The 18,655-nt window shown below is 43.3% G+C and overlaps 1 protein-coding gene across 4 annotated transcripts in view; it reads right to left on the reverse strand.

Annotated features, from left to right (window-relative positions):
* The window catches only part of HTT (huntingtin), a 165,948-nt gene extending 147,400 nt beyond the window's left edge, over positions 1–18,548 (reverse strand). For 3 of the 4 annotated variants that reach the window (XR_011538383.1, XM_070613455.1, XM_008531802.2), the window contains exons 1-2: positions 18,181–18,548; positions 2,743–2,826 (exon numbers count right to left, since the gene is read on the reverse strand). Coding sequence is in view for 3 of the 4 variants with exons in the window: in XM_070613455.1 (XP_070469556.1) it covers positions 2,743–2,826; positions 18,181–18,380 (284 nt within the window). In the remaining variant the exon portion in view is untranslated. The remainder of the gene's footprint in view (positions 1–2,742; positions 2,827–18,180) is intronic. The other variant, XM_070613454.1, reaches the window with a different exon arrangement.
* Positions 18,549–18,655: the final 107 nt, after the last annotated feature.

An 18,655-nucleotide genomic window follows, 5' to 3' on the forward strand; every position in this document is an offset into this window, starting at 1 on the left:
TCTGATGAGACCAAAAATAACCTCTTGGGGTCCATAAAATATCCTATTAACATCCTCCTCTAGGGGCTGGCCCGGTGGCACAGCAGATAAGTTCGCACATTCTACTCCAGCGGCCCGAGGTTCGCCAGTTTGCATCCCGAATGCAGACCTACGCACAGTTTGTCAAGCCATGCTGTGGCAGGCATCCCACATGTAAAGTAGAGGAAGATGAGCAGGGATGTTAGCTCAGGGCCAGTCTTCCTCAGGAAAAAGAGGAGGACTGGCAGCAGATGTTAGGTCAGGGCTAATCTTTCTCAAAAAAAAAAAGCTCCTCGGTAGAATAAGAAGTATAATGACTATCAGCATTATTCCATAAAAACAGAATAGATACACAGTAGCTCCCCCCTTATCCACAGCTTCGCTTTCCGCAGTTTCAGTTACTCATGGTCAGTCATGGTCCAAAAATATTAAGTGGAAAATTCCAGAAATAAACAATTCATAAGTTTTAAATTCCAGGCCATTGTGAGTAGCGTGATGAAAGCTTGCACCATCCCGCTCCATCCCATCCAGGACATGAATCTTCCCTTTGTCCAGTGGATCCATGCTCTATACCCTACCTGCCCATTAGTCACTTAGTAGCATTTTGCTTATTGTGGTATCACAACGCTTGTGTTCAAGTAACCCTTAGAAATGCCACAAAGCATAGAGTAGTGATGCTAGCAATTTGGATATGCCAAGGAGAAGGCGTAAAGTGCTTCCTTTAAGTGAAAAGGTGAAAGTTCTCAACTTAAACAAGAAAAAAATTGCATGCTGAGGTTGCTAAGATCTATGATGGGAACGAATTTTCTATCCATGAAATTGCGAAGAAGAAGAAGAAATTCATGCTAGTTTTGCTGCTGCACCACAAACTGCAAAAGTTATGGCCATAGTGCGAGATAAGAGCTTAGTATGGGAAAAAACATAGTATTTATAGGGTTCAGTACTATCCATGGTTTCAGGCATCCACTGGGGGTCTTGGAACACATTCCCCTCAGATAAGGGGGAACTACTGTACTAATGTGAAAACTATTAACTGCTACTATTTTGATTTAAGGTGGCAAACTGAACCACAAATCAACCTTAAGATATCTCAACATACTTTACTAATATGTGAATCTAAGCCACAACATTCCACCAATTCCACTGAAAATTACCAAGAAACAAAATAAATATAAAGCATTTTGAAAGGTTATGTATCCGGAAAACAAGATCTCTTCCACTCTTATTCCTTGAGACCTGGATGGTGAAGATCAGATGAACGGAGCTGTGCTGCAGCAGCAGGGCACCAAATGCTTGTCGGGCCTTTAAAGTCATTTCACACAAAAGCAATGATAATTTATAGGACAACGTACATCGTGACAGGTTGTATTTCTTGCTCTCAGGCAGCTCTTGAATACATCTATGCAGTTCTTTACAGTGTTTCACATGTATCACTTGATCCCACAAGAACCCCATAAAATGGGGTTTTCATTTCGTAACTGAAGCAACAATAGAGGCTCCAAGAAGTTAAACTTATCTAAAATCACCCAGCTTTAAAGGAGTAGAGATGGAATTCAAACCTTTTTTCATACTTTTACCATAGTATTGTTTTCTACAATAGCACGCTAACTTAGAATTTGTATATTTTCATTTTCAGCACATATTGTCATTTATTTCACCTTCTTCCCACATTGTTACAAATTAGACAAAAACAGAAAGCATCCACTATATTTCACATCCAACAGAAGGAGTTCAATTAAAACGAAATATGTGAAATCACTTTGAAAGTATAAAATACAAATGCAATGTGCAATTAAAAATAAATGAATTACCAATTTTCTGTCAGTACTAAAGTCAAGATTATTATTCACAGGGCTTTTTCAAACAGATTACAAAGAGCTCTTTCCAGCTGTCCCGCAGAAGAATAACATGAATTCTTTATTCCAAAGGAAAGAAAAGCAAGGAGAGAAGTATTTCATATATGCCCATCTGGGTAACAGAATTCAGAAATCAGGTACATCTGTCTCCCACTCAGCCATCAGAAACAGGCCTAACACATTTACATCCACAGCTACTACTAGAACAATGCTCAGAAAGACAGATGGTCAAAAGCTAAGAGGAGGAGGAGAATTAGCAAAGAAGCTACAAAAGAAGGTGCCATTAGTTCACCCAGAAGAAAGACCAACAAGGGAAGCAGACCTACAGTCAACTGCCCATGACCCCACTAACCACAGAGCCCAGATGAGCAGGCAGCAGCCCCACAGGGCAAACAGACAGCAGCGCAGAACCAAAGAAAAGGAACTATGAGAGACAATAACTGGACAGGCTCAGGCTGTTCGAATCACTGCAATCATGTACAAATAACAAACAAAAGATGGTTTTTAAATGATTACTGTTACCAAGAGAGCTAATTAAATATAAACATACTGTTTAATTAACATAATGGTTACAACTGTCACACGTAAGATTACAGAAAGGAAACATTACTCCTTATAGTGTCTGGGTATCCTTGATATATATATAGCTAGAAGTATGGGGAAAGAGTCCTTTAAAGATTTTAAGACAACTGAGAAGACAAAGAATATTCTAGCCCATTAAGAACGAAAATAATAACCCACAACTAAAATATACAACTATGTACTGGGGGGATTTGGGGAGAAAAAGGAAAAATAAAATCTATTTAAAAGAAAAAAAATGAATGAAAATAAAGCTTTTTTCTCACTAGAAAGTTCAAAGTGCAATTACCTGAGAGACTGCGCCACTATGTTTTCACATATTGTCAGACAATGATTCACACGGTCTTTCTTGGTGGCTGAGAGTTCTTTCTTTCTAAAAGAAAAAAGAAAGCAGGAAAGGAAGTGAACATGTGTTGAATTATCCACCCCATTTATTTCTGCATATCATTCATTCATTCAACAAGCACTTCTTGACTACTAGGAATAAACCATATACTCCATGCTAGGGGGCAGGGTAGGGGATCAGGTCAGGGAGGTGGAGATGAGCTCAACCCAGGGTTTCCTAAACCACACTGCTCCATAGAAAAGATATGTGATGCTACTAATGCACTTAATTTTTCCCATTTGAGGGAGAAGGAGAAATTACATTGCAGTGACTCACCCAAGATCACACAATGGAGGGATGCGCAATTCAATGAAATACATAATGTAATATACACTCTACACACCAAGCGGCCTCCACTGCTCAAAATCGCATTGTTAATTGACTGCAGTCAGCATACCACACAGACCTCATGCTGTCGATTTGGTATAAAATAAGGTATACACTACGACTTATCACTCCTATACCCCCAAATAGCTACAAAAAAGCCTCCTGCTCAAAGCCTTTCTCCAAAGCCTCCTATTAAGACTTCTCAGCCAAACAAAAGGAGATAAATAGCCTGATCAGGAAGATCAGATTAAAGATGCTTGCTTCCCATCCAAACCTACAGCTTCATAGGTCTTCAAGGTAGGTACATTGAAATAAGGTAGAGAGGGATGATCCAAAGAGGAAGGCAAAAAATAAAGCAGGCTTAAGAACTACATCCAAAAAAGAACTTGACTGTGGTTGTTACCAGCACATGGTACTAACTAGAAACAACTAAACTACAAGACTACCAACTTTTTGAGAGAATTCTGTTACCAAAGAAATTTAAAAAAAAAAAATCTAACCTACAAACGCCTGTGACTATTTAATCCCTAATGCACCCCACCCAACACCCCACCCCAGCCCCAGACCCCAGCTCCAAATCGTGCACCTGAAGGAACAGGCTATCACAACTGTGCAAATCCAGTGAAGACATACCCTCAAAAGAGACCTCAGACATGGCCAGGGCAGAAAACTGGCAAGGAAAAACCTCCAAAGGGAGAAGTCAGTGGCCGAAAAGAGGAACAGACAGGGTACCCAAGCAGAGAAAAGAAGCAGGGCCTGAATGAGAGGCCTAGTCCATGGCAAGTGGAGAGGGGCTTCCCAATGACGGCCCAGTAAGAGTCCATCATTCTGTGGGCTGGTGAGTGTGAGCCCAACGCCCAGTCTCTTAATGGGACTTTCACTGACAAGTTATACTGCAGACTGCTGATCATCCACAAAAATGACATTCTTCCCCTCCTGGACACATGCCTCCTGCTTAGAAGTTCCATCGCCCAGCCTCCCTGCACCCAGGGATAGACGCATGACTTAGTTCTCACAGATGAAATGGGAACAGAAGTGGAATATGGAGTGTCTACCTTGCTGGCTTGCCCTGGGTATCTCGCCCGTTAGTTCCCTCCAATTGGAACAAACTTGTCTAACACCCAGTTTTTGATGACACAGATAAAGACAACAAGAAGGCTACAGAGCCACAGGATGGAATGAGCCTGAGTTCTAAGTGACCACAAGAAGCAGAGATCCCCTACTCCCATCCTCATGAGCCACCCACTTCAAAAGCATGATGACTGAAACAACCCAAATGTCCTTCACCTGGTGAATGGATAAACAAACTGCTATAGCCAGACAACGGAATACTGCTTAGCAGTAAAAAAGGGCAATCCACTAATACACACGAGGGTGAATCTCAGTGTACCAGGTTCAAGACTACACATTAGATGATTCCATTTATATAATATTCTGGAAGAGACAAAACTACAGGAATGGAAAGTGATCAGTAATTTCCAGTGGCCAGGGAGGAGGAGTTGGACAGCAAAAAGGCATGGGGCATGGGGAAGTTTTAGGGGGTTGTAGAACTGTTCTAAATCTTGATTGTCGTAGTAGTTACATGCCTCTATCCATTTGTCAAAACTCAGAGAATTATGCACTAAAAGGGGTACATTTTTGAGGCCAGCCCTGTGGCCTAGTAGTTAAGTTTGGTGTGCTCCACTTTGGCAGCCCAGGTTTGGTTCCCAGGTGCAGACCTACACTAACCGTCAGCAGCCATACTGTGGCAGCAACCCATGTGCAAAACAGAGGAAGACTTGCACAGATGTTAGCTCAGGGTAAATCTTCCTTAGCAAAAAAGAAAAAAAAGGGTACATTTTACTATATGTAAATTATACCTCGGTCTTAAAAAGAATGTGCTATGAGAATTAAAGTGCTCTCTTCTTCCAAGTATCATATTAAAGTCTCTGTTAAAGTAGCTTAGAGTTTACCCAGTTTAAGACAGCCATGAAGAAAATTAAAGAACACCAATCATTTTAAGCATTTTAGGAGGCAAACTAACTCACCTATCCATTATTCTTTGACTTCCAAAGTGAAAAACCTTCCCAAGGCCTTAAATGAACTGAAATCACACACCAGTCTCCTAGCTATATAGGGAGCGGCCCCTCAATGTGACAGTGTCTTACACTGGGTCTAAAATGATTCTTCAGGGGAGTGGTAATGAGAAAAAAATTGACAAATGCTAAACTAAATGCACCTCACAATTTAATGGTGGTCAGAATAGAAATAAATACTCAGGACCAGAGATTTCCAGCAAAGTCAGAATCTAAACAAAACCTTCATCCTGTGGAGTCTCCGCTGCCAAGCCTGAGAGGTAGTGAGTGTGCGATTCATGGCAAGCCCCTTGCTCTGAGTGGGCCCTTTCCCAACCGTAACTGAACGGCTCACTGAAGTAGCAGCGGTAGCCAGGTATCTTTGGATGGGCCAACTCAGATCAGTGGCCATGGCTGCCCAGAGCATAGCCTGGAGAATACCGGGGCCTCATCTGTACTGAATAAGAAAGACCACAGTGGTGAATGGCTCAGCTGTCATAGAGTGGGGGAGACGAGTCCCAGGGTCCCCCCAGGTGCAACATTACAAGCACTTATGAAGCAGAAAGTATTCCCTGGACTTGACAAGAGAACTCTGTGTACTGACAAAAGCAGCAGGTCAATACGCCAACTACATCTTTGGTTAAAATTACAATGTAGGGTGTCACTGTGCATCTCTCTCAGTAGAGCCACTAGGGTACCCAAAGAGAGTAAAGAGTCAACACACTACTTACTCACATGCCTGATGGAACATTTATCTATCCTCTTAGAAGTGACAGATACAAACAGGAGTTTTAAAAAGAACTTTGTCTCTCTCCTCATAAATGGGATGAACCAAAAGAACATAGTTAGCAATGAAAAATACCCGCCACATGATTTATTAAGACCTACTTGTGCTGTTCCCCATGCCAGAACTTGAGCAAAAGTTTATCAAACGAGGATTGTCAAAGACAGAATATTGATCTCAACCCAACAAAATAAAAATACATGTTTCTGTGGTCTGTTTCAGTCTAGCTCCTCCTCTGAGCTCCTGGTGGGGAAAGCCTGTCTTAGTCACCAGGGCCCCTTCCCAAGGCCCTGCCAGCAGCACTTCCATCGCACTTAGGGAACAGCTGTTCCTCCGATGATCTCCCCAGGGAGACAGACTAAGAGCAAGGGCCGTATCATATCTCTATTACTAACACTCAGCACAACACCTACACTTTACAGGTGCTTCATAGACTGCAAATAAAGGAAAGGATAAATAAATGTTTTCTGTAGGAGAATAGGTCAAATACACATTAAAACTGACTCAAAAGTTCTTGAGTCAGTCTCATAAATAGGATTCAGAAGATAAACGAAAATTACTTTAAACCTAAGTTTCTAGGACCAAGAGATGAAAGAAAAGTAGAAACAACAAAGCTTAAAAAAGAAAATTGTGGAGGGCTGGCCCAGTGGCATCATGGTTGGGTTTGCACGCTCCACTTCAGTGGCCCATGGTTCTTGGGTCTGAATCCCAGGCACAGGCCTACACCACTCATCAAGCAATGCTGTGGTGGCAACCCACATACAAAATAAAGGAAAACTGGTACAGATGTTAGCTCAGGGACAATCTTCCTCAAGCAAAAAGAGGAAGACTGGCAACAGATGTTAGCTCAGGGCCAATCCTACTCACCAAAAAAGAAAGAAAGAAAGAAAATTGTGGAGAAATCCCAACATACTTGAACTCAAACACTTTGCGGACCGACAGGCCTAGCCTGTGGAATCCCTCCAGCTGTAATCAAGACAATCAATCACAGGTCTTTTAACAACACCTTCGACGAGTCTTACTCTCAAGACTTTACTATCAAAAAGAGGATAGTAGGGGCTGGCACCGTGACCGAGTGGTTAAGTTCGTGCGCTCCGCTGCAGGCGGCCCAGTGTTTCGTTGGTTCGAATCCTGGGCACGGACACGGCACTGCTCATCAAACCACGCTGAGGCAGCGTCCCACATACCACAACTAGAAGGACCCACAACGAAGAATATACAACTATGCACCGGGGGGGGGGATTTGGGGAAAAAAAATAAAATCTTCAAAAAAAAAAAAAGAGGATAGTATACTTTCTATCATGGTCAGCTAAGAAGAAAGCAATATTTTAAGTTTCTCTTCTTACCTCATCCACAATCATTTTCCAGCAATCCAAATCCTTTTTAGGAAAAAACAAATCTGGCAAAATATATCTAAATTTTAAAGTCACATGTAAAAGAATGAAAATTGACCATTCTTTTTCACCATTCACCAAAATAAACTCAAAATGGATCAAAGACCTAAAGGTGAGACCTGAAACCATAACGCTTCTGGAAGAAAACGTAGGCAGTACACTCTTTGACATCAGTATTAAAAGGATCTTTTCGGACACCACGTCTTCTCAGACAAGGGAAACAATAGAAAGAATAAACAAATGGGACTTCATCAGACTAAAGAGCTTCTTCAAGGCAAGGGAAAACAGGATTGAAACAAAAAAACAACCCACTAACTGGGAAAAAATATTTGCAAGTCACATATCTGACAAAGGCTTAATATCCATAATATATAAAGAACTCTCACAACTCAACAACAAAAAATCAAACAACCCAATCAAAAAATGGGCTGGAGACATGAACAGACATTTCTCCAAAGAAGATATACGGATGGCCAATAGGCACATGAAAAGATGCTCATCATCGTTGATCATCAGGGAAATGCACATCAAAACTACACTAAGATATCACCTTACACCCATTAGAATGACAAAAATATCTAAAACTAATAGCAACAAATGTTGGAGAGGTTGTGGAGAAAAAGGAACCCTCATACACTGCTGGTGGGAATGCAAACTGGTGCAGCCGCTATGGAAAACAGTATGGAGATTCCTCAAAAAATTAAAAATAGAACTACCATACGATCCAGCCATCCCACTACTGGGTATTTATCCAAAGAGCTTGAAGTCAGCAATCCCAAAAGTCCTGTGTACCCCAATGTTCACTGCAGCATTATTTACAACAGCCAAGACATGGAAGCAACCTAAGCGCCCATAAACAGATGAATGGATAAGGAAGATGTGGTATATATATACAATGGAATACTACTCAGCTGCAAAACAGAACAAAATCATTCCATTTGCAATAACATGGATGGACCTTGAGGGAATTATGTTGAGTGAAATAAGCCAGCGAGAGAAGGATAATCTGCGTATGACTCCACTCATATGAGGAATTTAAAAATGTGGACTAAGAGAACAGATTAGTGGATACCAGGGGAAAGGTGGGGTGGGGGGTGGGCACAAAGGGTGAAGTGGTGCACCTACAACACAAATGACAAACATTAATGTACAACTGAAATTTCACAAGATTGTAACCTATCATTAACTCAATAAAAAAAAATCTAAATTTTAATCTTTTCCACACTTGATAGCCTTAGCATTATAAAATTCTGTGGGTAGACAGTCAATGTCTTCAATAGTTGCTAGTATTAAAATTCAAACAATAGTAAGTACCTATTTTGTACGAGAAGCATAAGAACAAACCACCTGGTTGCTACCCAAATACTTTGATTTTGCTCCATTTTTCTTAAACCCACTGTTATGTCTAACAGGGCTACACGTGTGTGTAACTGACATATTATCATTAAAGAACTACACAATTTTACCACGTCAAACCCTAAAAATACCAGCTTAAATATGAGGGCAAGTGTAACCAAAATCTTGTAAAAATTATCTCCTCTTTTATCACACTGAAGAAATACCCACGTTTTAAAGTGTGAGGATCAGACTTTACCCTCAGACACCCCAACAAAAGACATTAACCAAAACTATCAGAAAATTAAAAGAAAAAAACCTTCCAGTGTACCCACTGAAAGACGTAAAGGCAGCAACGTAATTAGTAAGTATAACAAGCCACTACCAGCCGGTGTAAACTTCCAAACCCAGTTGAACAAGGTCCATCACAATTTGACCTCAGGCTACTTTCCAAGCTCCATCTTCAGTCTGTATTTCTGAACCTTCAGAGAACTCTGGCCACTCGAAATAACTCACCTGTTTTGGGCATGCATCCTCAAACCCAGGTCTTATACGTTCTATGGTCCCTGCTTGAAATACCTCCTTCCTGTCTTATTTTGTCCAGTAAACAAACTTGGAAGTTTAAAAAATTACAACTATCTCATTCTTCCCTGGAATTTAACTAGATTGATGAACTGATAACTCAAACTGACTTGTTCTACATGAAAAGTAAGTACGGAAATTAAGATGACAACGGAACTGCTTTGCGCGCTGGGCAGGAACTGGATGAACAGGGTGAGCACAGTCCTGACTCTTCAACCATTTTTTGGTAAACTTAGTCGTTCTAAGTTTAAATGTCATTAAGTTAAAATGTCATTTTAAGGCATTTAAATTTCACCTTCAAAATGAAAACAAACCTCAGCCAGCCCCCTCTGGTTGTGCAATGAAGCAATCTGCACGTAAACACACATTTGTAAGGAGAATCATATAAAAATCAAGGACTTTACAGCATACTACATTCACGTTAAAACAATGATCAAAGGACTCATTCTAAAAATAAGAATTCAAGCCCTCTCATCTCTTGTTTTTAGAATTACGCTACTTTAAGATTATGCATGAAAGATATGATTCCAGGTTGAAGATGGGCAAGGGAGAGGCCTATATTACCCAAGGAACTGAAAACAAGCATTCATTTTGCACCTGTCTGGCTACTCGTACTCACAGCACTTTCACATACACATTTCAAGTCAGTGCCTGCACACCCCACAGAGTGAGTAGACCTGAGGGCTAGAGGCTGCATGTCCTGCAGGAGCAGGGCTGGAAACAGCTGGGCAGGGATCCAAGTCTTCGGATTCCTCATCAGCTGCTCTTTAAGTTTTGCCAAGTACTATACTAATGTGAGAGTATTCCTAGAAAATTAGGACTCTTTCAGAAAAATTTTTTTAAGAAGAAATGGGACACAAAGAGTCATTGTGGAATTATGTTTCATACATAATTTAAAAATAAAAGTACTGTCTGATTAGGGGAACCAAAGCCTAAGATTGCCCCACACTACAGTCTGTATCATAGAAAAGGGCCTTTAAAATAAAGCCTTTCTCACTAGTGATCTAACTGAATGCAGTCACAATTACTAACAGAAAAAGGTGCAATCCACAAACCAATCTGTTATACTAAGTGAAAAAAGTCTAACACAAGGCCCCATCTTGTATGATTCCATTCATAAGAAAAGTCCAGAATGGGCAAATCCACAGAGACAGGGGCTGCCAGGGGCTGGGGGAGGGAAAATAGGAAATGATTGCTAATGGGGAGGGGTTTCTTTCTTTCTGGGGTGATGAAACGTTCTGGAAATTAGATAGTGGTGATGGTGGCAGACTCTTGTGATATACTAAAAACCACTAAATTGTACACTTTGAAATGGTGAATTTCATGCTATGCGAATCATAATCTCAGTTTCTTGAAAATCTGTCTGCATATCCTGTCAGCTCTTCCTCCAAAGAGATCCAGAATCTGACCACTTCTGACCACTTGGCACAAGCTGCCAGCACCTCTAGCTTTGATTACTTCAATACTTTCCAGCCGTCTCCCTCTTTCATTCATGCTCCCTGTCCACCAGCACAGACCTTTTTTTAAATTTGAAGTTTTTATTGAGATGATTGTAGATTCACATGCAATTGTAAGAAATAATAGAGATCCAGTGTACACTTCACCCAGTTTCCCACAGTAGTGACATTTTGAAAAACTATAGTATAATATCACAACCAGAACACTGACAGTGACACAATCCACTGATTTTAGATTTCTGGTTTTACTTTTACTCATTTGTGTGTGTGTATGTGTGTGTGCATGTGCATCTAGTTCTAAACAATTTTATCAGATGTGTAAGCTTGTGTATCCAACACCAAAGTCAAGATATAGAACATTTCGATCACCACGAGGATCCCTCTCTTTGCCCTTTCAGAACCACTCCCACCCCCTCCTTCCTCCTCTGGGGATCCCACCCACCACCCTGTCCCTAACCCTGGCAACCACTCCTCTATTCTCCATTCCTAGAACTCTGTCATTTCAGAAATATTACATAAATAGAATCACACGATAGGTAGCCTTTGGAGATTGGCTGTTTTCACTAGCACAATTTCCCTAAGATTCATCTAAGTTGTTGCATGTATCAGGAGTTTGTTCCTTTTTATTGCTGAGTAGTTTAACCTTTCACCTGCTGAAGGACATCTAAGCTGATTCCAGTTTCTGGCTATTATGAGTAAAGCTGCTACGAACACTCGTGCACAGGTTTCTGTGTGAACGCAGGTTGTCGTTTCTCCGGGATAAATGCCCAGGAGTGTGACTGCCGGGCCACACAGGAACTGTGTGTTCAGTTCTACAAGCAACCACCAAACTGTTTCCCAGAGCAGCTGGACCATTTCACAGTCCCACCAGCAATGATCAAGTGACTCAGTTTCATCTGCACCAGCATTTGGCGTTGTCAAAGTGGTCTTTCAGAAACATAAATTAGATCACTTGTTTCAGCACACAAGTGTGTATCTGGTCAGAGTAAAATCCAAGGTCCTTAGACTGGGTACAGGCCCCACAGGGTTGACCCTCATCTCTGATCTCCAACCCCTCTAACCTCATCTCTTATTTCTTCTTTTCTTTTCAAGATTGGCACCTGAGCTAACATCTGTTGCCAATCTTTTTTTTCTTCTTCTCCTTCTCCTCAAAGCCCTCTAGTACATAGCTGTATATTCTAGTTGCAGGTCCTTCTGGTTGTGCTATGTGCGACGCTGCCTCAGCATGGCCTGATGAGCAGTGCCATGTCCACGCCCAGGATCCGAACCCTGGGCTGCCGAAGCGGAGCATGAGAGCTTAACCACTTGGCCACGGGGCCAGCCCCCTCATCTCCTATTTCAGACCTTTGTTTTGCTTCAGCCACTGGCCCCCTTACTATTCCTCGAATATGGAAAGCACTGCTGCTTTTCTGTCCCCTCTACCTGGACCTCTTTTCTTTCAGATATCAATATGGCTTGCTCCCTCCGTTCTGCTCCAGTATCATCCTCTCAGTGCACTTCATACTCCAAACAAAATCGCACACCCCCTCTCCTCCTTATTCTGCTTTTTCTCCATAATATTTATCACCATTTGTTTTGTTCACTGCTCTAACACCAGTGCCCAGGACAGGGCCCGACACACAATAGGCACTTGGTTGAAAGGAATCTTTCCGGGTCATCTAGTCCAATCCCCACTTAAGCCCCCACTCCCAGTAGCTGGGAGCTCTTAATGCCACTGAAGCTTACTTGTCAGTGTTACAACCTACTCTGCAGCTACACAAATGCTCAATGGCCCTAGGGAGAGAAGTTATACTGCCTCAGCTACACCTGGACATATATAAGCAACATAAATCTTCCCTCCCAAATGCTGACAGCGTTACCAACAACAACAAACCTAAGGCCTGATCGTCTACAGTGGAGCGTCTCAAGCTTTAATGAGGACACAGATTGCTCGCAGAACTTGTTAAAATGCAAAGTCTGATTTGGCAGGTCTAAGGTCAGGCAGAGATTCTGTACTTCTTGCAAGCTCCCAAGTGATACCAAACTGTCGGCCCTGAGACTACACTTTGAGCAGCAAGGATCTATGGCATTTCTCGTCTCTAAAACATATTCTAGCACCTGAGTTGATTCAATTTAATGAGATATTAAATAGTGTCTAATATCTTTATCTTTATCCATACCTTTATTATTTTTTTCTTTTTTTGGCTTGAGGAAGATTAGCCCTGAGCTAACATCTACGCCAGTCCTCCTCCACTTTGTACGTGGGATGCCTCCAAAGCATGGCTTGACAAGTGGAGTAGGTCAGCACCCAGGATCCGAACGTGTGAACCCGGGCTGCTGAAGCGGAGTGCGTGGAACTTTAACCACTACACTACGCTACAGGCCCAGCCCCTTCTATATCTTCAAATAGTATCTTATGTCTTTATTTTTCCTTCTTGTTGTCTGAATAAGACTAAAGGTCTTGAGGGTGGATCCATTCCCAGGTAGTTTACCAAGTGGTTGGCTCACTTGCAGGAACTGGAGGTAATGGGGGTGGGTCCTCTTAGGGCAGAAAGAACGTGTCAGCAGCCCATTTGAAAGCCGGCACAATGTTTAATCCCAAAAGTCCTCTTTAAAAAGAAATTCTACACTACTATATAGCAATTAATAAGAATTACAGGCACTGCTAGTGAACAATCTCTCTATTCTTGCTAAGTGAAAAAAATACGGCGTGATCTCAGTCATGCAAACAAAAAAAAGGACACCTTTAAATGTTTGTATATGCATTAAAAAAATCAAAGAAGCAACTTAATAATTGTTATTTTTAGGGAATGAGACTGGGAGAAGGGCTTTGTTTTTCATCTTCTGTGCTGTTTGCAGATGTTTTTACAACATATATGTGTAACTTGCAAAATTTTTTAAACTAATTAATAAAAAGCAACCAAAAGGGGCCGGCCCAGTGGCGCAGCGGTTAAGTGCACATGTCCCGCTTCAGGGGCCCGGGCTTTGCTGGTTTGGATCCCAGGCGTGGACATGGCACCGCTTGGCAAGCCATGCTGTGGTAGGTGTCCCACATATAAAGTAGAGGAAGATGGGCATGGATGTTAGCTCAGGGCCAATCTTCCTCAGCAGAAAAACTGCTTCCCAAAAGTGATCCTATCATATTTAATCTATGAGTAGGCAAACTACAGCCTGCCTATTTTTAGCCAGCCTGCAAGCTAAGAAATGTTTTTACATTTTTAAATGGTTGACCAAAAAAAAAAAAAAATTAAAGAAGAATATTTCATGATGTGAAAATTACATGAAATTCAAATTTCAATGTCATGAATAAGACTTTCTTGGAACACAGTCACACTCGCTCACTTACCTACTGCCTCTGGCTGCTTTTAGTCTACAAAAGCAGACTTGAGTAGTTGTGAGAGGCGTGTGCCCACACAGCATGAAATATTGACTATCTGACCATTTACATAAAAAGTTTCCAATGTTCGCGAATTGGAAGACTTAATATTGTTAAGACGCCAACACTCCCCAAACTGATCTGGAGAGTCAGTGCATCCCCATCAGAATCCCAGCTGGCTTCTTTGGAGAAACTGACAACCTAACCTGACAATTCATCTGGAAACAGAAGGGTTCCAGGATAGCCAAAACTATCTTAAAAAAGAATAAAGTTGGAGGACTCACATTTCATGATGTGAAACTCTGATACAAAACTAGATTGATCAAGACTATATCGTACTTAGAGGACAGACATATAAATCAATGGAAGAAGATGGAGAGTCCAGAAATAAATCCATACATTTACAGGCTATTAATTTTCAACAAGGGTGCCAAGACAATTCAATGGCGAAAGAACAGTCTTTTCAATAAATGATGCTGGGACAAATGGATATCTACACGCAGAAGAATGAAGTCGAACCCTTACCTTACACTATATATATATAAAGATTTACTCAAGATGGATCAGACCTAAATGTAAGAGCTAAAACTCTAAAATTCTTAAAAGAAAACATGGGAGTAATAAACCTCTGTGACCCTGAATTAGGCAACATTTTTTAAGATATAACACCTAAATCACAGCAAGCAAAGACAAAATAGAAAACTGGACCTCACCAAAAGTAAAAACTTGTGCCTCAAAGGACACTGTCAAGAAAGTGAAGAGACAACCCATAGAAAGGGAGAACGTTTTTACAAATCACATATCTGAGAAGGATCTAATATCCAGAATATATAAAGAACTGTTACAATTCAACAATAAAAAGACAAATAACTCAACTGAAAAATGGCCAAGAATGAGGACCAGGGCTTACAAGCTACGTATAAATGGTCCCGAATCTTACTGCTGCACTTCCTCAAACAGACTTATTTTTGTCTTAGAATAAACTCTTATCTGTTTGAGCTACTGCAGCAGGGTTTTCTGTTATTTGCTGCTGAATACAATCCTAACTGACAACACTAACTACAGCTACATTAAGTCAGGCTTAGCAGAGATGAACAACTCCTGTTAGTTCTACCCTCAAAATCCAGTCACTTCTCACCTTGCTACTGCCAACATCTGGATCCACCACCTCTCACCTGTTCACAGCAACAGCTTCCTAACTGGTTTCCTGCTTCTGCCCATGCTCCCCTTCACTCTGTTCTCAGCTAGTGTTCACTTTTAAATGGAACTCGAATCTTGCCACTCCTGTGACCAAACCCTCCAATGACTTACTCACATAGTAACCTTACTCACTAAGTGACCCTCTCACTTAGAATAAATGTGAATGTCTTTATTCCACCTGCAAGAAAGGGCCTATTAATCTGGTGTAGCACTTCCTCTCCCTCTGACCTCACCTCCTACTTAGAGCATCCCTCTCACTAATTGAACCAGCCAAACTGACCTCCTTGTAATCCCTCAAACAGGGGGACCTTGGACCTATTCCCCTTGCCTGGAATTCCCCTCCTCTATACACTCTCATAGCTATATCCTTGACTGTCTTTAGGTATTTACTCCAAAGCCACCATCTCCATGGACCTTCCCCAAGCACCTTATCGAAAATGTCAACACCTTATCAACCCTGACATTCCCTAGCCCCCTTTCCTGCTTTGCTGTTCCTCCTTCATTTATCACCATCTAACACACTGTATCTATCTTGTTTGTTGTCTGTGTCCCTCACTAAAATGAAAGCTTCCTGAGGGCAGAGCCTGCACCTATTAGAATAGTGCCTGGCACATATTAGATGTTCAGCAAATATTTATTGATGAACAAATAACTAAAGTCAGGGGAAAACTAGGCAGGAATCTGAAGAACGACAAAGTGCCAAAGGCAAATGTCAACTGACTCATAATTATAGTTAGGACGCTCCCCTGCACGCCAGTCCCACCAGAAGCCCTGCATCCTATATGCTGAGCTGAGAGCAGGCACTCAGATACTTTAACCGAAGCCCACACAAGGCTGTGACACTACACTTTCACACAAAAGAGAGCAAAGAACATAAAAATAGAACAGATACTTCCTAAATTGCCTTTGGCCAATTTTACTTTGGGGAACAGATTTTTCAGCTGAAGCATCTGAACAGAAATGCCAAGATCTAAATACGAAAGCAGTGAGTTTGTTACTCAAAATTAATGAATATCTGGGGCCAGCCGGGTGGCATAGTGGTTGAGTTCTGGCACTCTGCTTCAGCTGCCCGGGGTTCACCAGTTGGATCCCAGACCCAGACCTACACACCGTTAGTCAAGGCCACACATGGCAGCATCCTACATAGAAAGTGCAGGAAGACTGGCACAGATGTTAGCTCAGGGACAACCTTCCTCCAGCGACAGCAGTTGAGACCTCTCCCACCCAGAGCCCTGCTTAGTGCTTCCAGTTGTTTACACAAGATCCACATAATGTGTGAACTTCCATGATGTCTACCTCCCGGAGAGGCACCACAATAAAAGTCTGGAATGGTTATGATTATAAATTACCCGCTGTAGAGATAAGTCAAATTGTTAAAAAAAAAAAAAAAAAGTTCTCTAAAAGTTCTCTAAGTGTCCAAACAGGGCTTTCCTCTTACAAGAAAAAACAATTTATTTCTCAATTTTACTCTAACAGATAAGCCAAGATTAGTCCCCAAATCCTCATTTTTTTAATTAAATTCTCAGGACACAGCAAGGATCATATCACAAACATAAAGAACAAGAAAACATTACGAAAAATGCATCAGTCTTAATAGAGTGAGCTTCTTAAAGGGCTGCTTCTTGAAGACTGTCTCATTAAATGCGATCTTTCACATCCTCAGATCAGAAATAAAATGCCCCGAGGTCAGGGAAAGGCCTGAACTGCAGCGGAGCCCTCTAACCTCTGCTGAACACTCAGCACAATGGACTTCAGGGCAAAGTACTCGGGTTCTGTTAGAAGGTGCTATTCACGGTCTCTTGTTTCAAAAATGCTCCTAGGCACAAGCCACAGGGACTCCTAGCTTCCAAACAACACCAAAATGTCAGCAATGAAAGAAACACACGTCCCTGGGGTCCACAGACACTCACGTTCTAGCAAGCTGGGCTACAAGACCTTACTGGTGAAACGCACACCCTTCACCCTCCAGCAATTGACCTCTCCCTCAGCAATGTGTCGTTTTTATTTCCAACTGAAAACAGGTAATAAACTTCACTCAACTCTTCCTAATATTTAAGTCAACTTTATTAATTCTCTTGTTAATAGTAATAATAACTTGTCAATAATAATTAATATCTTGTTAATGATAACCATCTAAGTAGCTCACCACTTATGCACTTGGCAACCACAACTCATTCAAGTGCCTGCAGACCAGCTTGAGCTGATGCTTAAAATCCTGTCGCTGCCACTGCGATGCCCGAAGTAAAGGAAACGTCTTGCGAACGTGGGAATGCAGCCCCAAGTCGCAGGCTGTTTAAAGGGCCCCTTGGAAAAAGAAGCTCCATCGGGCCGCATCCGCACTCCCCCGCCCTCCCAGCCCGACGTCCTAGAGCCATGATGTCATGCACCATCCCCACATCACCCAGCTCCAATTCCCGGCTCCTAGCGAAGCGCCCTGCGCCCCAGCCCTCCTCCCTCTCAGACTAAGAGAAAGGGAACGGAGGAAGCGGCCGGAGAGAGCCAACCCGGACGCGCTCTCGGCTCCTCCAAGTTCTGCTCACAACACAGTCCCAGTTTGTTGCAAACCTAAAGCGGCGAGTTCCGTCCCCAACTTGGCCTGCCGGGCAGGGCAGACGACGGGGCCCGAGACCGCCTCGGCGCCTTCGGGAGAGCCGGCGAGGCAGTGCCGCGCGCGGAGGGACGAGACCCGCGAGGGGCCGAGGAGGGACGCGGGACGGGGTCTCGCGGCAGGAGGGGCGCCTGTGCCCTCCCTGGGCTCGGGGCCTCGGGGTGGCCCTGTCGCGGCGGGGCCGGGTCCGCAGGGCCGCCGCTGACCCGGCGTCGCCGGGTGGGGACCTGCAGGGGCCGCACTCACGGTCGATGCAGCGGCTCCTCGGCCGCGGCCGGGCCGGGCGGCGGCGGGGGCGGCGGCGGCGGCGGCTGCTGCTGAGGCGGCGGCGGCTGCGCCTGCGGCGGCGGCTGAGGGGGCTGAGGTGGCGGCGGCGGCTGCTGCTGCTGCTGCTGGAAGGACTTGAGGGACTCGAAGGCCTTCATCAGCTTTTCCAGGGTCGCCATGGCGGCCTCCTGCCCCGCGGGGACAGTCCCCGGAGCCCTCGGGCCGGCTCGCGGCGCCGCTCAGCAGCGCGGCAATGAATGAGGCTCCGGGCCGCGGGCAGAAGCGGAACCCAGGTGCTCGGCCATCTTGGGCCCGTCCCGGCAGCCCCTGCGGTCCTGCGTTCCGGGACGCTCCGCCGGCGGGGCGGGGCCAGTCCGGGCCTGCGGGATTGACAGCCAGAGGCGGCGGCCTCTACCAATGGCCGGCCGTGGCGCCGGCCCACCCCCCGCGCCCT

The sequence above is a fragment of the Equus przewalskii genome, chromosome 3, assembly GCF_037783145.1.
Source record: "Equus przewalskii isolate Varuska chromosome 3, EquPr2, whole genome shotgun sequence".
Taxonomy (NCBI): Eukaryota; Metazoa; Chordata; class Mammalia; order Perissodactyla; family Equidae; genus Equus; species Equus przewalskii.